This window comes from Mesoplodon bidens (genome assembly GCF_964165515.1).
Source record: "Mesoplodon bidens genome assembly, chromosome: 3".
In the NCBI taxonomy this organism is placed as follows: Eukaryota; Metazoa; Chordata; class Mammalia; order Artiodactyla; family Ziphiidae; genus Mesoplodon; species Mesoplodon bidens.
In genome coordinates this window covers 53,921,536-53,944,207 of record NC_138178.1, presented here as the reverse complement: position 1 = coordinate 53,944,207, position 22,672 = coordinate 53,921,536, and the positions used below count along the sequence as shown (strand labels likewise).

Sequence of the window (22,672 nt, the reverse complement as noted above, 5' to 3'; positions counted from 1 at the left end):
ACTTTTTCTAATTCCAGACTAGAGGCTGTTAGCTAGAGGAATCTGAAAAACATTGTAACCTTATCTCCCCCCATCTTTTCGTATTCTTGACCTGTGAACCTGCTTTTTTTTTTTTAATTTAATTTTTTTTTATTAGTTTCTGCTTTATAACAAAGTGAATCAGTCATACATATACATCTGTTCCCACATCCCTTCCCTCATGCATCTCCCTCCCTCCCACCCTCCCCATCCCACCCCTCCAGGCGGTCACAAAGCACCGAGCTGATCTCCCTGTGCTCTGCGGCTGCTTCCCACTATCTATCTACCTTACGTTTGGTAGTGTATATATGTCCATGCCTCTCTTTCGCTTTGTCACAGCTTACCCTTCCCCCTCCCCATATCCACAAGTCCATTCTCAAGTAGGTCTGTGTCTTTATTCCCGTTTTACCCCTAGTGAACCTGCTTTTGAAGAGATACTTTGTTCATCCTTTTAGATAAGAAAGCATATTCCAGCTACTGCTCATTTTATCTTAGTTGAAAGTCTTCTGGAAGTTTATGTTGAGGGTAGTGGGCCCCCTATTCAAGGAAAAGGCTTATTACCTTGATTCCTAATGCTGGGAATTTTCTATATTGACTACTGTCTATTTAGATAGATAGTTAATTAGTGAAATGACTTGTAAGTATGATTATTCCTTTGTCCAACAATCCTAACTTTCTGAATTTGGTCTGCTTAGTGGCTACTGAAATTTTACTAATATGCAAGCTGAATGATTCCAGCTTTTGATAGTTTTTATTTTTTTTAACCTCCTCTTTTGGTGATTATTATTTTTCTGTGTCTAGGCAAGGATGGTATGCTAGAGACAATTATGTGTTGGCTCATTAGGCTGAAATGAATGTAGCCAAGCTATCTTTTTCTCAGTGCTTTGCAGCAGTTGTTCAAAATCCAAAACAAAAACAAAACCCTTAGGGACACTAATGTACTTGATTTTGATATTGCTTGCTGTTGCTTCACCTTTCCTTCCGTATCTTGCTCTCATGCTTCCTAATGCCTGAGCAGACTGCATCGTCAGAGCGCCGAGGAGAGTGGGAAATCCAGCCCAGCCGGCAGACCAATACCTCGTACCTGACGTCTCACTTGGCTGCAGACCGCCATGGGGGATCAGTGCAGGTACTTACAGCCTTTATTGCCTTTTCCTGGCCCTCCCAGCTTGGCTGGTAGAATGTTGGCTTGCTTCTGAAACCGAAGTTCCTTTAGAATGGAAACTTACAGCGAGGTTGAGCTGCTTTTATAGTGAACTGAATATCTCTGTGCTGATTTTCTACCTAGGTGGACTTGTAAGACTCACTTGTTGAGATGATTCTGGGTTGTTGTCATTGACTAAGAAATATCTATATGACTTCTGATACTGATTCCTGGTTAAACTAATCCTACAACCTTGATCCACTCATGATAGACCATAAAATAATGTCAAGGTAGAAGTCTGTTAGTGTCAAGTCTGGGAACTGCAAAGAAATATTTAAAATAGGTATTTTTGGGATAGAGGACTGCATATGTAGCTCATTCCATGATGATATATGCCCTAGTACATAAGGTGAGATTGTTCATTGGTCCAACTCAACCGTTTATGAGTGGGAACCCAGGAAGTTGGGCTACTTCTTTTTTTCTCCCTAGAATAAGTGTGGTCTTAGAGAATTACTTCTGATTTCATTTGGACTATTTTGAATCTCTATTCTCTCTTGTACTTAAGAACACCTTGCATCTCTTAACTTTTCATATATGTCACTATTTTAATAATCTTAACCTGAATATTTTTCTCAGACTGGTAAGTGACACCACCAGTTGGGGCACACAGGTGAACCCAGAGCTACCAAATGTAAATTCTTATAAAGGGATAGGCAAGCCTTTTTCACATAGAAACGCATCTTGATAGGCTGATTGTTTAGGATATGCCTTTACGTGGAGTGACTCACTGAAGATTGTGTTATTCACAGGAAGTTAGGAGACAGCTTTGTCCTCTAAACCAAAAATGATCTCATAGGAACATCTCATAGATAAAAATGATGGATTGAACACACCCACTCCAGAAACAACACTAAAAAAATGATAAGGAGATTTTTTTAAGGTATAAATCCATATAAGAATGGAGAAAACAGAAGAGGAGGCAACAGCAATCGGCTGTTAGAAGCTGGATAGCAGATGGGCAATTATTAAATGACTTAGGAGTCCCGAGAAAACCAGATTCTGAGCCAACACAGGGGAAAGCTTGAGAGCCTATTTATACTGGGGGATCCCCAAAAGCCTCAGAAATTGGCCTTCTATAAGGGGGAGGTGGGTGTGGAGGGGCATGTGCTAAGATAAAGATTGGTTTAAAGTCTGTTTGGGAAACCAGAGATCCCTAGATGTTCTCCTCCTTTCCAGCAAAGACCAAAGAGTTATTCTTTGGAGAGGGCAAAAAAGAGGGTCTCTGGATTAGGAGATACAAGGCACATTTGGGGGCAGAATACCATACTGGAAAAGGGGAGGTTAAATGAATGTGTGCATACTGACTGCCTGCTTTCCCCATTTAGTACTTCAGAATGCTGATAGTCAGGTATGTACCTTGCAGGCAGGAGGTTGAGTCGGCTCTGGGGAGTCTAACCAGCCCCAAAGAAAACATCTGAGCCTACTGACAACAGGGTTGCCCTAATGAAATGGCCCAGCCAGATCATTCTGCAGTGAGATACTTAAAAGTCCCACCCCGGTACTCACAGTGCCAGTTAACTTTACATTCTTCCGCTTTTAAATATGAGCAAACGCTCAGGGATTATCAGACTTCTGAGGAAAGCCTTTAGTAAGATAGAGACCAAAACAAGCAATAACAGCAACAAAAAATACCTTGTTATTAAAAACCTCAGAGATAGAAGATATTGCAACTGTGAAGCAAGGACAGCATGCTACCTTTAAAAGGAACATTCTAAAAGCACACACACAAAAAAAGAGCTCTCCAAAATTAAAAACATAATAAACAAATATTTAAAATTCAATAGTTTGAGTGTTTTATTTTTCTTTTCATAAGAAATATTCGTGTTCTCAAGTTTACATATATTGACGTGTGCTCTGATGAATACAGCCTAAACAAACTGATAATAAATTCAGTAATTTTCTTATGTTATCTGAGCAAAAAATAATGATACTGTTTATATTCTTCCTGTTGATGCTTGAAACAGTTGCTGCTTATAGAGCAATTTAAGACCAGGAATAATTACTAGTGCATCAGTTGAATGCTACATACATTCCTCAGATTAGAAATCCACAGCTACAATGATCAAGTCATAAACAATGTATTTCATCACAACTTTATTAATAATTTACATGTGGCATGGAAGAAATGTTATTTCAAATTCATTTCTAAATAAAAATTTTAACAATTAAAAAAATAATAATAAAACTCAGTAGTTTGGAAGATAAAGTTGTAAGGAAATCTCCCAGAAAGTAGAGCAAAGAGAGATAAAAATAGTAGAAAACAGGGACTTCCCTGGTGGTCCAGTGTTAAAGAATCCGTCCTACAATGCAGGGGACGTGGGTTCGATCCCTGTTCAGGAAACTAAGATCCTAAGTGCCAGGGCAACTAAGCCTGTATGCCACAATTACTGAGCTCGCGCACCTCACCTAGAGAACCTGTGTGCCGCAAACTACAGAGCCCACACGCTCTGGAATCTGCGAGCCACAGCCAGCCCACACACCCTGGAGCCTGCACACCACAACTAGAGAAAGAAAAACCCGCATGCCACAACTAGAGAGAAGCCTGTATGCCGCAACGGAAGATCCCACATGCCTCAATGAAGATCCCACATGCCACAGCTAAGACCCAATGCGGTCAAAAATAAAAAATAAATAAGTAAGTAAATAATTTTTTTTAATTAAAAAAAATAGTAGAAAACAACATAAGATTTAAGGAGAGTCCGGAAGGTCCAATTTCTAAATAATGGGAGTTCCAGAGAGAGAACAGAGAAAGTGGAGGGGAGGAACTCGTTAACGAAATAATTTCCCGGAACTCATAAAGACTTGTTTCCAGATCAACAGGGCCCACTAAGTGCCCAGCTTAATAGATGTGGTGGAACCACGCCAAAGTATATCATTGTGAAATTCCAAAACACTGAAGACAAAGAGAAGATCCTTCAAGCTTCCAGAAAGAGAAAACAGTCACATTCAAATAAAGGATCAGGACTTAGTATAGCTTCAGATTTCTGAATGGCAATGCTGGAAGCTAGAAGGCAATTAACAATACCTTCAAAATTTCTGAGGGAAAATTATTTCCAACCTAGAATTCTGTACTCATCCAAACTGTCAATCTGGTTGGAATATAGAATAAAGACGTTTTCAGAAGTCTGTGGTCTCAGGAATTTTATATTTCATGCACCCTTATGAAGCTGTAGGAGGATGTGTGCTATGAAAATGATTGAATAAACCAAGAAAAGAGTAAATATGGGATCCAGGAAACGAGATCCAGCGCAGGAAAGAAGCAATATTGATACAATGGTAAAGATAGAAGGTCCCAGGATGACAGTTGTACTCCAGTAGAAGAGGACAGCCTGTCCCAAACAGAGCTGGTCAGGAGGCCTTGAGAGCAATTTTACCAAAATGATGAAATGACTAGGATACTGATATGTCAGAATATCTTGAAAGTAGGTAAATGATAGAGTTTGGTTAGAATTAGTGATTAGCAACAAATTTACAAAAAGCTAAGTAAAAATAAATTTTAAAAGATCATTAACTCCATGGAAAACAAGAAATTACACAAAGAAGGAAAGATAACCATGGTATACTCCATGACACAGCCGTAAATAGCTTTTAATAGTCATAATATAAACACTAAGGATTGATCTAATCTGAATTACAGTATAAACTTTAATGGGAGAATAGAAAGATGGAAAAGGTGAATATACTGCCTAAAAGTGACAAATCAAGATGCACGTTATTCAGAGATACGAAAGCAAAAGACAAAGGAAGGGGAAATGGTGGAGTGGAGGAAAGAAATTATTGTTTTTCCTAAGAATCCTTGTAGAAATATTTGATTCTTTACACAATGTGCTTATATAACTGATAAAAATAAAACCTAACAATTAAAAAAATATATATAAACATATATATACACACATATCAGTTTCTAATTATCTCATTTGCAAAAATTTGTAAGTTTAATAATAGCCAATCCTTAGGCTTCCCTGGTGGCGCAGTGCTTGAGAGTCCGCCTGCCGATGCAGGGGACACGGGTTCATGCCCCAGTCGGGGAAGATCCCACATGCCACGGAGCGGCTGGGCCCGTGAGCCATGGCTGCTGAGCCTGCGTGTCCGGAGCCTGTGCTCTGCAACGAGAGAGGCCACAACAGTGAGAGGCCCGCATACCGCAAAAAAAAAAAAAAAAAATTAATAGTGATTGCAGCAAAATAAATTGTCAGTATTCCAGATATACAAATAACACTTACTTTTTAATTAAGTTATTCTAAAATAATAAATGGAAAAGTATAAAAATGATAGTTTCAAATGCTAATAATTTGTTACATTCGTTAGGTTCTTTACAGTTTTTCAAATTGCTTTCCTAAAATAAACATCATTCTATTTAAGTACCATAGTAATTATAAGGTAAATAGGACCAAGGTGGTTATCGGCCTAATCTTACAGAATTAGAAACCAGGGCTCAAAGAGAATGTTGATGGTAGAGCTAGGCCTGGAATCCAGCTCTTGGGTCACCTACACTAGGTTTTTGTTCCACTGCTCATCTAGGCAACTGTTCAGTGGTTTGACGAACTGTACCTTCAACCTGAAATAATTAAGTGGATGCTCTAGAGACCCAGATTAGTTGCCATTGATTCTCAAGTATATTCTAGGTTAGACAACTGGTGGTAAGGTTACCATTTGTGCCTGATTTGTTTGAGACCAGATACTCATGGATACAGACAAGATGTCTAGTCTGTAAAAATGGGGATAACCTCTTCTTCCTCAGATTGCTCAAGGACATTGCTTGTGGGTCAAGTGGCAACATAGTAAGGAGAAATTAGAGTGTGAGACATGCAAAACACTGTAAGCAAGTGCTGTGACCCAAAGTCACCAAGTAATTCACAGTGGTGATGCTTACTATCACTTTGTTCACGTCAGTAGAGGCCAGGACATTTTATTTAACATCTTGTCTAGTTCCTGAATTGTTTACTAAAAAACTTACTGTGATTTCTCCTTTAACCCTTGTGCTCACAGAATGAATTTACCAGCATTATCACTAGTGTGCAGCCAGAATGTGCCCACAAGAAGCATATATAGGCTGAGAAAATTAACAGGACAACATTAGCATGACAGGCTGTGGTTTCTCCAGTCTGTAAACATTCTCTCCTCAACTTTCCATTTTGAAATTTTAAAATCTACAGCAAAGGGCTGGGGTGGGGGGTGTGCAGTGAGCCTGTGTGCATCCTTAACCTAGATTAACAAATGATTGATTTTTGCCATATTTGCCTTAACTCGGGAGGGGGATGTTTTCTAAACTATTTATAAGTACATTTTATCCCAAAATACTTCAGCCTGCATCTCCTAAGAATGAAGCCATTCTCTCATGTAACCAACAACACCATTGTCATATCTAAGAAAATTAATAATTCCATAATAGCTAATGTACAGTCATATCACATTTCCCCCAGTTGTCTCCAAAATTAATTTTATAGTGTTCAGGATCTAATCAGGGTTCTTGCATTGTATTCGGTTGTTATGCCTCTTGTCTTTTTCAATCTCTTAGTCTCTTAATCTATAACAGTCACCTCTGTGTTTAAAAAAAAAAAGATTTTTGAGGCATGTCTTTTTTGAAGAATCCAGGCTTGTTGTCCTATAGAATGTCCTGCATTTTGGGTTTGTCTGTTTTTTTCCATCATACTTAGATTCAGATAAAACTTTTTTTTTTGGCAAGAATACTATATAGATAATGTTATGTAGTATTCATCATATCATGTCAGGAGATAAATAAGGTTAGGTTGTTCCATTGATCAGAGATGCTAAATTTGATCACTAGCAGAAACTTAGTTCTCCTATGGGTTAAGTCCAAGTTTAATATTGTATGTTTCCTTGACTAACTGTACAGCATTGTTTTAATTTTTTTAAAGCTTGTATAATTAATAAGAGTAATAAATAGTTCTGGTTTAGAAATAATGGTGGGCATAGACTTCTGGTAAGTAGTATTCACCTTGTCTACCCTTTCCTCAAAGACTCCTTATATTAAACATTTCCTTCCACCTTCCTCTTTATAAGTGTGCAGGAAATTTTTGCAAATTAACTGCTAATGAGGACCCCAGATCTAGAGGGAGATAAGAGTAAACATTTATGGAGGGAGAATAACAGTACTATGAACGTTTATTGAGCCATTACCATGGACCATGGCACTGGGCTAAGCACTTTCTGTGGATGGTCTGCACGGTAACCCAATTAGGTAAGCAGCATTGTTTGCCCGTTTTACAGATTAGGAAGCTCAGGCACAGAAAGAGTGAGACCTTGCCCAAGGACCCACAGCAAGTAAGTGGTGGAGCTAGGGCTCAGAGCCAGGGCTGAGTAAATCCAGAGCCCATGTCTCATCTACTGCGCTGTGCTGCCTCCATTACTGTGTACCAGCTGTTGTACCACACACTGTCTCATGCATTTTCTTGTATAATTCTCACATCAGTCTGTAAGCAGCAGTCTCATATAGATGAAAAGTTACTTACCCAAGGGCGTATGGTATCTGAACCATTTATCCTATTTTGTGGTTCTCTCCCATGTTTCAGCCAAGGTCTTTAACAGCAGAGTAGTTCGTCCAGCGAGGTCCCTTTTCCCACTTCCCAGCACCCACATAAACAGGAATCATGTGCTGGAAATGAAACCAGGTGACAGAAGCAGCTGCACAAGCTAGAGAAGCCTGATCGGTTCCACCTAACCAGATGACAGGAGTGAGAGCCTTCAGTTACAATTCGGGGACCGTCAGTGAGAAATGGGATGACACTGAACCTGAAATAAAGGTTGTTGAAATAAGACTGGTCTTCCAAGGGAAAGTGTTTCCTTACTGTCTGCCGTCTCACCACAGAGGATGTGGCAGTCTTAGTTGAGTAACTTCAAACTGATGGTCCAAAGCCATGAAGAAATTTCTGAAGGAAAGTGTGATTGCTTATAGTTTTTGATGCTCACTATTGATTTCCTTTTTAGAATTTTTTTAAACATCATCACTGAGTCTGTATATAATTATAGCATAATAAACTGAGAGGAATAGAATTAAAGACAGTAATATGACCAAAAATTTTATACGATTTTTGTAAGGATCAAATTGCTATACACACACACACAACACAATGTAGCAGAGTTCCTAACACAGAGTAGGCATTCAGTATGAAAGTTATCATCATTATATAATTAAATCATTGAGTTTTGTGTTCTCACATGATATGGGTCTGGGAACATTCCCTAAGTTAGGACATTTAGCCCCCCAACCCAGGAAAACACTGCCTGGCTGTTACCTAAGCTAGAGACCAGATCTCCCTTAGTGACCCTCTGTGGCGCTGGCAGGAGGCTCCGATTGCCGTGGTGTCAGTCACACTCTGTCCTTCTGTTTCAGGTGGTTAGCTCAACCAATGGAGAGCTGAATGTCGATGACCCCACGGGAACCCACTCCAATGCACCAATCACAGCTCACGCCGAGGTGGAGGTAGTGGAGGAAGCTAAGTACGTTCATCTTTCAAGGGGGCTCTTGAGTTGAAAAACGTTTTCTCTGTCTCCTCCTCTCATATGCTGCTCATTTCAGACTGGATACCTCATGCTTGTGCCCACAGCTTTCTTCCTCTGACCGTTTTATGTTTTGCATGGTACCCTAAGGCTGCTGCTGCCCTTCTGTAGCTGTGATTTCTGAGAAGACAGTCACATTTTTAGTCCACATGGATGAAAAGACATAGTGAACTAAAAGAATCATGGTATGAGAGCTACAGCAGATAGCAGTCCTGAGCCTCTTGGGGCCCTGGAGCCTCTTGCTCCCTAAGGGACACAGAGAGAAATCTGCTTGTCTAAACCATGAGCCATGCTGAACAGCATTTGATTTCTGGCTCTTGGCTAACCACTTTGCATCTATAGTCCTAGACAAGGGTCTCAGAGCCCTTTTGTTCTCACTTAAATGATTCTGAATTCAGAGAGACTCAGATAAGTCAGTCAAGAAAAATAATCTCTGCACTTGTTGAATGAAAGAGTCTTGGGATGGAGAGGAAATCACACTAATCCCAAGAGGGTGAGGAGGTTACCCCACTCCCTTTTCTGCTTCTCTTGCATGTTAATGTCTTGCCCTGCCCATACCACCAGCCCCTTGGTGCTCTCTGCATGGTCTGTGTTTAAACTCTTAGAAAATGGGGTAGAAGGTGAAATAACTGCCGATTCTGCTGCAAAAGCAGCATTTCTATCACTTCTTTTCCTTTTGGCCCCATCCCAAATTCAGGTCCAGATTTAAACTCCAAGGCAACATGAGGTAGGGAGAGAGAAGTCCTTCACAAATCAGTAACTGCCGCCACACCTGATGTGGATGACTTTTCTTATAAACCCTTTGAGAACATCCAGGCTATCCCAGTATCTTGTTTTCAGAAGCAGGCAACATATTTTTAGTGATATTGTGCCTTAAGTGATCTCTTGAGCCTCCAACTAGCCTAAGTACAAACCAGAACATGCTTACGCCTCAGTAAAAGGTAGAGGCTAGTCAAGATCTGCGTTCTTCCAGATACAACTTTTCATGGTTGTCCCCCTGCCCACTCCTCTGCTCTGCTGCCCATCTATTTGGTGAGCTCACTTTTCTTTCGAGAGGTCGTTTCCTTTAAAAGCCAGGACTTGAGGATTCCTACCCAGTAGATAAAAAGCAACCGAGAGTGACTTGGACTCTCTCTTGTTGAGTCTCTACTGACTGTAGGCAGCTTCAGATGCTCCTCTCCTGGTTAATGTAAGGCACTAATACGTAAGGAGGACAAGGGAGTGGGGGTCAATGCCAGGAGGAGACCATTTTTAGTAAAAGGAAACATGCTCCCTATTCTCACGGGCTTTGGAAGTTTTAATGGTACTCATGGTTTTTCAGTTTCCATGACAAAACTTCATTCTCCCAAATAAACAGTGTGGTACTCCTACCCTCTGAGTTCTCAACCTTGGCTGCACTTTGGAGTCTCCTGGGGCATGTTAGAAAATACAAATGCCTGAATCCTGGTTCCAGAGATTCTGGTTTAACTTATCACGGATGTGGCCTGAGCATCAGGAGTTTTTAAAGCTCCGGTGATTCAAATATGTTGCTGAGGTTGGGAACCACTGGACTGGGTCTGATGGCAATGCTTGTAGTCTGATCCAAACATTGTCTGGGCTTGAAAGATGGCTGCGCCCTTTCCCATCCCCACCTCACTCCCAATTCACAATTGCAGCTATTACTTTGAAGGCCAAAAGTTGAGCTCTGGATTTCATACTATACTTGGAATACCAGGATTGAATGGGCTTTAGTCTTATAATATGCCCTATACAGAATTATCTTTGAACCCATTTATCTCATTTCATTTTGGTAAATGTGTACACTAATTGTGTATGTGAGTGTGGTGTTTGTGTTCTGTGTATAAGATAGGGGACCAGTCACACACACAGATTTCAATCTGGTGTGTTCTGTTCTGGTATAATCTAAATTCTAGATGTAAAGAGAATTTAAAGTCTCCCCATGTAGCAAAGACCACTGTGCCAGGTGTGAGCCTTCTGAAAGATGTGGAAACCAGAGGGGAGCAATCGTATTTGACCAAATGTCATCCAAAAACTCATGGCTTAGGACATTTTATGTGGCATTTCCCCCAGTGATTTCATGAGCTACCAATCCATCTTGTCCAGGGAACTGTCAGGGCACAGCCATGTGTTTTTCTTCTTGGCCTTCTATGTATTGGTTGGGGGCGGGGGAGCCATGTGTCCATCTGCTTGATCACTTTCATGGGAAGAAGTCACAGCTAAGAGAAGCACAGGGCATCCCACACAACTCCTCATTGCACACAGCTGTGATGCCATTTGTCCATGCAGCCTGCTTGTGGAAAAAAGGGGGCTGTTGCCTACATTAAGATTCAGCTAGAGTACTGGGGAAACAGTGTGGAAACCTTCACTTCCCAGCTTTTGATTTTGGGTTCCTCAGCCAGCTTGTTTCGTGTAAAGGAGGAGAGAAATAGCAGGGTCTCATTTTTTGTTCTGTAAACAAAATAAACATCTAACTTACCCTTTTCTCTAGATATAGGACACATGTCCTTGTTTAAGGGTGATTGGAAGGGTAGTGAGGCAAGGCAAAGCTTTTTGGCTGATTTTTGTTATGGTAAGAACACAGGAATTTTTGGTTATCCACTGACTTTAGCTACAGCTTAGCAAGTGTGGACCTCATTTTCTCTGAGAATTAACAAGAATGGGATTTAGGCCCTTTTCTGGCAGTTATACCTTAATCCGAGCAGTGACCCTCCTCGCTTGTCACCTCCTTATAAGATAAAGTGTCTCTTAAGCTTGTTTTCCCCTCTAGAGAAAGAGCTAACTGCTGGCTGCTTTGGTCAGGCATGTTGGTCTTACAGAAAGGCTAGGGACTTCTCTTTCCCTCAGAATATTTGGGTGGTTAGCTTAACAAATTGCACGGTAAGACTTCATGTGGGAACCAAAATGGTTTGGCCTTGGTTCCTGATTGAATTCTTACAGGCAGGATCATATGCTCTTTCTCCTGCTACCTTCCTGGAAGTTGCCCAGGAAAGCCCACTCTTGGGGCTCCCACCAACTCTTTCTGTTTTGCCTTAGCCCTCACTGAGATCCAGCTCCCACCTCGATGCTTCTATCAGGCACCTGCCCCCTCCACTTTAGTGTGGGGACCAAGTGGCCTGGGCCTACTCACCCTGCCTTGACAGAGGAAGAAACTAAACACAGACACATACTGCATGTTTGCATGGCTCACAGGGAGTCGCTTCCATCTCACCTCTGTGGACTAATATCTCTCTTTCTCTCTCTTCCTTTCTGTGTTTTTCTCTTTACACACTCTGTAGCTGCCTGAAAATGCTCAACCTGTGGTGAGTCCCTCTCTCCAGTCCACATGCTAGGGGAGTGGACCAGGCTAGGTTGGGATTGGCAAAGCCAAACAAAATGCCTTAGGAACACTCAAAGGCTCCCGTATGCCACCTTGTGCCATACCCACCCAGACTGGGGAACTAGATCCACAAGGTGGGGATGGGCAGGCCTGTACCCAGCAATTAATCTGATCCTTTTTTCCTTCCAAACCCACCACATTGCAGCCTCCTCCTGTCAGAACAGTATCCCACAGTATCCAAAATTGTCTCTTCATTTTTAGCTGAGTGAATTTTTTCTCAAATTAATACAGCTAGATATTATCAGGCAGAGAGGGACAGAGGTAAGAAGACCAGATTACTGTACCAGTTGTATAATCAGAATCTAATTATTCCTCACAATTCCAAGGACAGTTGTTGCCAGATAATCTCACATTCTGTGGCTCGGTCTCTAACCTTAAAATTAGCAGCTTTGGAAAAATCTGTGACTTTTCTTTTTGGTTCAGCTGGTTCTTCCATCAGTAGAATATGAGTATCTCCAAATAAGAGAGCTGCTTCTTGGGGGAGAGATGGACATTTTGTGGTTGTTGTTGTTGTTTTGAGTTTTTTGTTTGTTTTTCATTTATTGTCTTTTTTTTTTTTTCCTTTTCTTTTCTTTTCCCTTCTTACAAGAGCATATAGTGGGCCAAGGGCTGACTTGGCTAGTGAGACATTGGAGTCTCTCTCCCACTCCTGGAGAAGGTCCCTTGAACGCATTTTTGGGGCAGCATGCGGGTCTTGAAGGGGAAGCCCTGGCGGCTCCACGTTGGGTGGGGCACGTTCTCACTGTAAGGCAGTGCCCCCTCCCTGCCTTGCTTCCTGGGCATTGCCTGTGAGCTCCAGGTGCTCGTGAGCTGATTGGTCTGCTGTGGTCTGGAGCCAGAATCTCCTACACTGCACGTGTGGGATAATACTCCGTGTGGTGATAAGTCTGCTGGCCTCTGTGACTACCTTGTTTCTATTGGTCTTCAGTAACTGAGTTGGGCACCAGTTTCTGTACCCTAACTCTCTAAGCCCAGTTGCCTACAGGGTTTCCCAAGGGACAGAGATGTATTGAAGATAACAATTGGGTTTTATGGAGATAGAATTTATAGTATTACAGTATCAAGGAGTACATTTGGGGCTTCCCTGGTGGCGCAGTGGTTGAGAGTCTGCCTGCCGATGCAGGGGACACGGGTTCGTGCCCCGGTCCGGGAGGATCCCACATGCCGCAGAGCAGCTGGGCCAGTGAGCCATGGCTGCTGAGCCTGTGCGTCCGGAGCCTGTGCTCCACAACGGGAGAGGCCACAGCAGCGAGAGGCCCGTGTACCGCAAAAAAAAAAAAGAGTACATTTGGCCTATTTATTTAGCAAACATGTGTCTGTGTAATCTGACATCATGGTGGTCCGTTTTTTCCTGTGAGATATCAGTCACATGATCCTGACTGGAAATACAGGGCCTACTTTGTGCTCATCCACTCTGTGCTTGGAACTCTAGGGGGTCTCAAGGCCTTCCCCAAAGAGCTGAGATACAATCTACCTGGAGAGATAAGACATGCATGCTTGAAAGGACACTTTTATGGTATTGTCCCTTGAGAGGTCAGTGTTGACAGGGATGGTTAAGGAAGAATTGATGGATACTGTGGGGCTTAAGGCATTAGAGCAAGGGAAGAATGTACAAGTACAGCAGAGAAACATAGTAAAGGAATAGCTGAAGGGAGAGCCAATCAAAGAATCAGCTGGAAGGAAACCTAAGTACACAAGAAGAGTTCATCACTTGCCTTCAGTCTCTTCTGAGAATAAGACATCTGTATGGAGCCAGTCAGTGGGCTTGGTCTGGGGTCTGACCAAGTTTAACAGGTCCTATTGCTGGTAGTCACCACAGAAACCAAAGAGTTGATTGTGGAGCCCGTTTCCTCGTGGGTAGAATTATTAAAAGCTTCTGCTAGTGCTGAAGTTTTAACTACAGTAACTAGCAAAAATTAAGGCTGTAAACCACAGCTCACACTCTCCTCCAGTCAGGTGAATTCAGCTTTGCACATCAGGTTATGATATGCTTATAAGTAGATATTAATTCTTATGACTTGCCTTGGAGGAGGTAAAAGAGAAACTGTATCATTTGAAACGGACCAAAACAGTATTTCAAACTTTGTAATGATTGTTCTTAACTTAAAAACACAAAATCATCATCTTAGCATCCTCTGAAAAGCATAAGAACAAAAACTGACTTAAATGTTAGTGATCCCTCTGAAAATCATGGTTAACAGGGAACAGGTAGCTAGCTCTATTGAAGTACTGGTACTCCCATGAGATTTAATTCACCTTATTTAATAATTTCTGGACATTCAGCTTGAAAGAATGTCTGTCTTCTAAAGCATATGTACAAAAAATGACCTTTTTTTAAAATCCTTCCCCAGGGATTCCCTTAAGGACTGAAAACAATCAAAAGTGTTGGTCATTTTTATTTAAAAGAATTTATTCAGCCTCTAAATACAAAGGACACTTTGTTTAGCGACTATATTGACACCCATTAATAGTACATCACATATGTCATTATACTCTTAGAAAATCTTTTTTAAGACTCTCTTAAGAAGCTCCTATTTCCAACATCTCCATGTTTAATTCATTCAGTTATGGTTAAAGCCCATCATTTTGTCTGTGTAAACATCTATTTCTGCATTCTAAGAAGACACTTTCTCCAAATTTTTGATAACTAGTCCATGGGGTGTGGGAATACAAAGGGGTCTGACTAAAAAAGGGGGGAACCTTAGCTACAGTGGAGGACTTAGGGGTATGCGGAAGTAAGCAACAGCTCTTTATTTCTGTATGAATATTTTTGACATTAAACCCAGAAGGACTGGGCTTCCCTGGTGGCGCAGTGGTTGAGAGTCCGCCTGCCGATGCAGGGGACACGGGTTCGTGCCCCGGTCCGGGAAGATCCCACATGCCGCGGAACGGCTGGGCCCGTGAGCCATGGCCGCTGAGCCTGCGCGTCCGGAGCCTGTGCTCCGCAACGGGAGAGGCCACAACAGTGAGAGGCCCGCGTACCAAAACAAAAAACAAAAAAAAACCCAGAAGGATTAGGCAAAAGACCCAAAGATAGTTTCTGAGAAAAGCTTTCATTTCAAGGATCCAGCAAGTCTGAGTGACACTTCCAGTTTACTCCCCTCCATCACATGGCATCTTTGACTCATCCACCACTTTCTGCCCCTCACGTTCTCATTTCCCATGTGTCAGCTTCCTGGCAAGAACATATCTTTTGCACCAGCCATGCCATAGCCCTCATCATCCCCTTCTGGAATAGTCGCTGCCTGAGCAAGAGGGGCTTCCTGTTCCAAAGACAGCAGTACAGAGCAGGTACCCGAGCTAAAGGGTGTGTCAGACCTGTGGCTGTTGAAGGCATCAGGCCCCAGCCCCACCCTAAGCAGGGTCAGTCCTTGAACCCAGTCTGGCACAGCAGCAGCCTCGGAAAGCTTAAGTTGAGGAGGACCCTGCAACCCGATGCTTCCTGGTGATCAACTGTGGCATTGATCCTCTCCAAATGAAGAGTAGGCTGTGCTGATTTCAGTTAAAAGATCTGGGCTCACACAGTTATTAGGGTCAGGGCTTCTCCTGCCTACGCCAGGTAGCTAGCTGGCTGGGGGCGGGATGAGATTAGAAAGAATCCTTAATCCTTCATTGGTAGCATCGTGAGAGCCTCCTAGAGTTCCAGACATCATACTTTTCTTGGTGTTTGTTTGCCTTAATTTAGCCTCCATACCCACTGACCTCCGAAGTTACATTAAATAATTTTGCCCTCTGTATCAAGCGGCAGACAGTGCAGGCTCTTCTCATGCAGCCCTGAGGACCCTTGGTTCGGTATAAAGGAGGATGAGACTTTCAGGTTGGGGTGTTAGACTGGGAAATAAGCCTTCTTCATCCTTCTTCCCAAAATGCCTGCTTCCACCCTGCTGCCTAGCCTGCAGCACTTTGATGATGAGGTTTGGAATAAAGCAGCTCTCTCCTTTGGCTTTCCTGGCAGACACTGCCCACTGCCTCCAGTATGTGCACTGTAGATGGCGGGCGACCCTGTGGGCGGGTGCCAGGGGGGAGTTCCACCCCTGCAATAAGCAGAGGCAGGCAGAAATCTGTTGGCAGCTGCGGGCCTCCCACACTGACTTGTGGTCTTCCTTGTGCTCCAGGTGCTGCTGCTTCTTTAAGAGGAAAAGGAAGAAGACTGCTCAGCGCCACAAGTGACCCGTGCCTCCCAGGAGTCCTCAGGCCCTGGGGACTCTGACTTGATTGCACCCGCAGCTCCTGCCATTTCTCATTGGAAGGGACTCCTCTGTGGGGGAGGGTAGAGATCCAAACCAAAAAGAAGAAAAACAGACGCCCCCAGAAGGAGCCAGTGTGGGCAGCCAGGGCCCAGTGGGTCAGTGGCCGCCCCTACCTGCCTGAGGCTCTGAGCAGGTCCCAGAGCCACTGGTCCTCCACTGCTTACCCTTGGGGCCGCCTGGTTGACTCTCCTTCCTATTGTTTACAGTGAAGGTGTCATTCACAAAAACTCAAGGACTACTATTCTCTCCCCTCCCCTTAGTTTACTTGCTCCTGGTTCTTGCCCCACCCTCAACCCTCTCCAGCATAAAAGCTAATGAGCTGAAGGCTTTGTCTGCTGAAGGAGCTTGAGAGGCTGGGGGTGCGGCCAAGAAGGTAGGAGGGAGATGCAGGCCAAGGCTGGAGAAGAACCTTCTCTGCCCACCAGGTGTGTCTGGCAGTATGGCTCCCTCTTCCTCTGTGCCTGTGCAGCCTCCATCCCGAGCTGGCCACGGGGTGCAGGTTACTCCCTCCTTCCCTCTTGTGAAGTTACACTGTAGGACACAAGCTGTGAGAAATCTGCAGTCTACTGTCCCTGTGTGTTGGCGTTCTTAGCTTTCTTGACAAGCGAACTCTGTTCTCCAGACAGTACTAGAACATTGCAAATTGTTCTGAGCAAAGGACAAAAAAAACTGACTTTATTGCACTTTTAGTTTTTTTTTTTAAACAAAAAACATGGCAGATGCATATTGTGTCTGGTTATATTGGGAGTTTTACTTTTTTTTTCTGTTTTGAGGGGGATGGGGCCAGCCAAGCCATTCGGAGAGAACATGGGTCCAGAGGACATTCTCAATGGAAAGAGTTGGGTCTGCAGCACCCAGAGAGAAGAAGCCAAACTCTGTGTCATTCTGAGTGAACTCTCAGGTTGGCAAGGAAACATACTTGAATTTTCATTCATCTTCTCAGCTGCTGAAGAATGTCCCTACCAGAGCCTCTTGACCTCATCAGCCTGCAGTTTGGACAACCTAGCTCTCCAGCACATGGGATGAGCCAGCCAAGCCAGACTGTGACAGGAGACAGTTCATCCCAGAGAAGGAGATGCTTAACAAAAATAATCTGAAATATCTGTTTCCTCCACTGCCAGGGACTTCCAGGTAGATAGCCATGTGACTTCCTTAGTGACTTGGGGGACAAAATTAGTGATGAAACAGCCACCACTGTATTGCCACTAGTGGACAAGAAGGAGGAAAGTGATCCTGCCTTCCAACTGCCAGAGGAACCTCAGGATTTGGCTCATCGTAGGGCCAGGAAATAAAATTGGTCTGTACTGTTTGCCCCAATAGCTGAGTTACAGCATTTGGGCTGGCCTGCCTTAGCAGAAACCAAGTACCTGCAAATCTTCTTCCAGCAGGTCCATAGCCGCAGGCTTAGGCCTCAGTGTATGGGGCTACAGTGAACAGGAGGGTAAGATTGGTTAGTGCTGGAAAATTCCTGGGGAAAGGAGACTGAAATGAAAGGTGTGAAATTATCCTCTCACTTGGACTTAGACTCCTTCTAGATGAGACGGCCACGCATCTAGAGCCTGTTCTCCCCGGTACACTCTCCATGTCCAGACATGCTGCCATGAAGGGTCTTGGTTCCTCATTCACTGCTTGAAAAGTCGCCAATGTATGGAGTTAATAGAACTTCTCATGCTTGATTTTCATTTGAGATGAGCGACTTATCCAAACAGTGACTTCTCATTCCAGATGTGATCGAGGAGAAAGGATTAATTACATCAGAGAACGAGGTCTTGTATCTGGGGGTAGAGAGAGCTAACCATGGAGGACAGTGGCTGGTGACTTAATCTGGGGGTTTTGGGAACACGGAAATCATTGCCTCTGGCTTGAGATGTAGGGCTGTCTTTTGGACTGGAGGATGCAGATATACTTTCTGGTAGTTGGTATTTTCTGACAAGTCCCTTCATGTGTCTTACATGGAGCAGAGATAGCAGCGGTAGCGTGGATCAGTTACTGGGCTTCACCTGTGTTCCACTGGTCCTTGGCTAGGAATATCACTTCACTGGCTTCAAATTTGCCTAGCTTATATAAAGATTGTAACCTTTAATTTCTTTAAAAGAAAATTTCCTATAAACAGAACAGAATGGCTGGGAGATGCAGGGTCACACTGCTTCCCCACAAGACTTTTGAATATTGGGGTTTGCTTCCTTGACATTAGCTGGTGGTTAAGGCACTGTCACTGAAACTTACATAGTTTCTCAGTTGGCATTTGGGTAACTCTTCTCAATTTGCGTAACTCTAATTTCCCTTATAGAATCTTTAACCTCCACATCCCTGTGTAGAAAAAGCCTTGCTTCTCATGGGAGGGCAAGAGGAAATGGTGGCAAAGTCCGGAGCATCCCTGGCACCCCTTAATCCACTAAGTGCCTCCCCACCTCCACGAAAAAGCAAAGGAATTTACCAGCTTGGCTGCAGGGCAAGCCCTCTTGCAGCTGGGTTTGTGACTTTTTCAGGGTCTTAACTTGGTTTTAAAGGCTCGCTATTGCGGGATTTAACCTGAGCAGTTGTGGGGTTCTTCCTAATGCACTATTCTCACTCTCTGCCCCCCTCAGATCTCTTACTAGATATTTGATTTTTCGTAACAAAGGTGAAGAGCCCCAGTCCTTCTGGCATGCACAGTAATGGCGATCCTCCCAGGGCCATTGGTACTCCAGGGTGGTTCCAGACCCCCAAGAGAGTCTACTGTGATCTTCCTTCAAAAAAGAAAAAAAAAATTTTTTTTTTTCTTTTTAAGAAGGATACCTAAGGAGTAATTTGGCCATCAGTTTCATCCCCATCAGCACATCCCATCAGGCCTCCCTCCTCAGCCCCGTTGCTATCGTCGAGTAGCTATATTCCTCAGCCAGGGCCTCGGGGTTGGGCACTCCCTCCACCTACCGCCCACCCAAATCCGCTTGCTCGGTAGTCTTTGAGCTTCCTTCACTCCATAACCATGATACCTAGGGATCTTTTTCTTCAGGATTGATGCAGTTGCTGAGTTAGCATTAAGCACTAACAACATTAGGGGTTCTCCCAAGCCCTGCAGTCCTTCAGGCATTGCATCCTGAGCAGATTGAGGCAAGCAGGCCAGGAATCCAAGACCTAAGGGATCCTTCCCTTGTGACCAGAGCATGGCTGTGTCTGTGCAGTAAGGGTTGATTACTTGCTGTGCATCCCTTGGCGTTTCCCAGTGATTTCACTCCAGACTGCTCTGCAAGGATGTGCAGTGTGTGCCAGCAGCAGCATGCTTTCATGTCTGCCTTAATTAACATACTCCTGCCATTTGGGGTCTGTCTAGGAGGAAACGGTCTAGGAAGGTACAAAGTCAGGTGATGAGGTTGGTCTCCAGTTAAAGCCCCATTTTATTTTGGGATATAAGGCAACGGAAGACAGCAGGATCCTGAGTTTTTCAGTAGAAGTGTTGATTGCCTGTTCGTTCTCAGTGAACTCCAAGTTCTTAGAAACAGCCCCTGCCATTAGCCAGAAGAGGTGTCCATCGCCTCTAAAGTACCTTCCAACCTGGTTCCCTGGAAATGTACCTTGGGAGTACATATTCAGTGTTGGTTCTCAGCGTTAGTAACCACTTCTGTTGTCAGAAATGAGTGAGGGTAAGGTTATGTCAGAGTGGTTACTAAAGATCATAGCCTTAACTTTTTTTTATGCAAAAGAGACAACCTGCTCCCCGCTCCAGTGAGCAGCATGGCCTGCGTTTATCAAAAATAAGTACTTCCACGGCAGCCTAGAAAGGATCTCCTCCAAGGAACTTGATCTTTCTTCTGATGCATCTTTCCCAAGTCTGCATGCCTCGTGTGTCACAGTCACCTCTTCCATTTTCATATTTAAACTAGTTTTCATTCCCAGTGAATTTCCCTGACAACATTTTCTCCAGTGTCAGAGCCATGTTAGGGCTAGAATTTCTCAGATCGGGAGCTTGCATTGTCATACAGCCAACATTGCCTTTGTCAGGCCACTGCCACCAATCCACCATTGCCCCAAGGTGGGCAGGTGAATTCCAGAAACCCTTAGGGAGCCAGGATAACTTGGCACCCCATCTGGATTGGCCTGAGCAGCAGGTACTTGTCTCTGGGGTTCTTGCTTTTGCCAACTTCAGGGCTCCAGGAAGGTCCCATCTAGAGGTTGATGGCCAGTGACTCCCAGTCTTCCCCAGGATGGGTTGGTAGGAATCAAAATGGGATGCCTGTGGTTTGGTTTTCTTGGGTGTTTGTTTGTTTTTGATGGGGGAGGGGAGTGATTTTGTTTCTGAATAAGAAAAAGAGGAAACCATGGCACTTTTGAGGGTTTGCAGTTTTAAGCAGTGTTTTAGCCACAAATAAGAAATCTTGGAAGTCTTTGATCAATTAAGCAGTCTTAAAATGTTTTTCCTAATTCCTTTTGCAGGTGACTGAGTGCAAAAGAATAGTCTCCATTGTATTCAAAATAGTAAGTAGGTTACCTGGATATAGACAGTAGTAGTTGACATATTTTCTCAAAAAGCGACCAGGAAGTCCACTCCAGAGTTTGTTTGTAGCTCAGCTTGTATTACAAAGGAAAAAGTGAACGCGTACTCCATATATTTCTAGTTTGATTACCAAACTCAGTGTTATAAAGAAACCTCAGTTCTGTGGACAGAATTTATTTTGTTACTTTTCTTTTTTACTTCTCACAATCATCTTTCCAGTGCCATCACCACCTTCAAAGCAGAGGGTTATCCATGGTAAGAAATGGGGATGCAGTGCAGTCGTCCCAGTAACACACACAAGAGGACAGCTATCCTGATTGCCCCTTCCCCGCAAATCCCCTCTTTCAGAGCAGGTGAGACATTTTCAGTGTTCCTCTTTATGAGCTCCAGACCAAATCCCAGGCCAGCCCTTAACACCGAAAGCTTTTTTAAGAGGCTTATCAATCTGTTAGGAATGTCTCAGGAAGATGAGCCATTTCTTTGGGGGGGGGTGTTACGGGGGACTGTATCTACAGATGGGTGTGTGTGGTTGCATTTGTATGCGTGTGTGTGTGTGTGTGTGTCTGTGTGTGCACATGCGTGCCAGCACTCATCTGTATGCATTTCACTTCTGTAAGGCCGACTGGCCCGAGGCAGGGGAACTCAATCAGATTCACAGGTTGCATCAGACCTAAACTCTCCGGACCACCCAGTTCCAGAAACTGACCTGGAGACTTTCCGGACCACCCAGTTCCAGGAACTGACCTGGGGACCTTCCACCCGGTCCAGCCTTCCCACCTTTCGAGGGGCGGGACTAGCGGTCCCAAGACTGGTGTAACCGGCACCAGATACTGCCACGATACCCGAAGAGACCACCAAATAAGGAATACCCTGCGCCCTCCCAGATTCACCACACCCCTTTCCCTTCTTCCCCTATAAAATCTTGCCCAACCCTCACCCGGGTGCGACTTCTCTGGCCCCTTTCTCTCGGACCAGTGAACCTCGCCCGGGAGCGCCCCCTAATAAAGCTCACTTGAAGCTTTCCTGTTTCGCGGTGCCGTCTGTTAAGATCCGACCTTACATTTGGTGCCGAAACCCGGGAGGGGTACCAAGCCCCGTGGGTTACCGCGCGGGCCGCTCCTCCCCTCCCCCAGGAGACAACTAGGGAACCTCTACTCATCCACCCGATCCGGCAGAAAACGGCTTAAGTCCTCTGCTTTGTTCCCTCTGAACCCCAGAGTCCCTACCCACCGGACTCCCTGTCCCTAATCGCGGCCGCGTCAGGGACTCCTCCGTCCTCTCTCCGGGCCTCGGGCAACTGTGGAGGTGTCCCAATCGCCTGACCGCCCTCCGACCTGCCGTGAATTGGAGACTGAGACCAGGGATGCCTCTCTCCCTCTCCATTCACTCAGGGACAGACTGGGGGTCATGGGAACCTCACAATCGAAACCAGATTCTAAGACGCCCCTGGGGTGTCTCCTAGTCAATTTTACAGCCCTCGGTTTCTCCCAAGATCTCCGTTGCCGACAGCTTATTTTCTATTCCACTGTGGCCTGGCCACAATATCCTCTAGACAATCAATCCAAATGGCCTCCTGAAGGGACTTTTGATTTTAACATCCTCCGTGATCTAGATAATTACTGCCGCAGGACGGGCAAATGATCCGAGGTCCCCTATGTTCAGGCCTTCTGGTATTTACGCTCCCGCCCTTCCCTCTGCGTCGATTGTTCCACTTCCCAGATCCTTCTTGCCAGACAGACATCTCCTACATCCAAGCCCCTAATTTCCTTTGACGATGACCCCTCTCCACTAGCCGACCCACTCGAATCTCTCGCCTCTCCCCCCTCCAG

At 44.2% G+C, this 22,672-nt stretch overlaps 1 protein-coding gene across 3 annotated transcripts in view; it reads left to right on the top strand.

Moving 5' to 3' along the window:
• CSNK1G1 (casein kinase 1 gamma 1) overlaps positions 1-22,198 on the top strand; it is a 153,682-nt gene extending 131,484 nt beyond the window's left edge. Inside the window, exons 11-14 of one of the 3 annotated variants that reach the window (XR_014015435.1) lie at positions 1,037-1,147; positions 8,577-8,683; positions 16,235-21,196; positions 21,461-22,196. Coding sequence is in view for 2 of the 3 variants with exons in the window: in XM_081229538.1 (XP_081085664.1) it covers positions 1,037-1,147; positions 8,577-8,683; positions 16,235-16,289 (273 nt within the window). In the remaining variant the exon portion in view is untranslated. Of the gene's footprint in view, positions 1-1,036; positions 1,148-8,576; positions 8,684-16,234 lie in introns of all 3 variants that reach the window. The other 2 variants (XM_081229538.1, XM_081229539.1) reach the window with 2 other exon arrangements.
• The last annotated feature ends 474 nt before the right edge of the window (positions 22,199-22,672 follow it).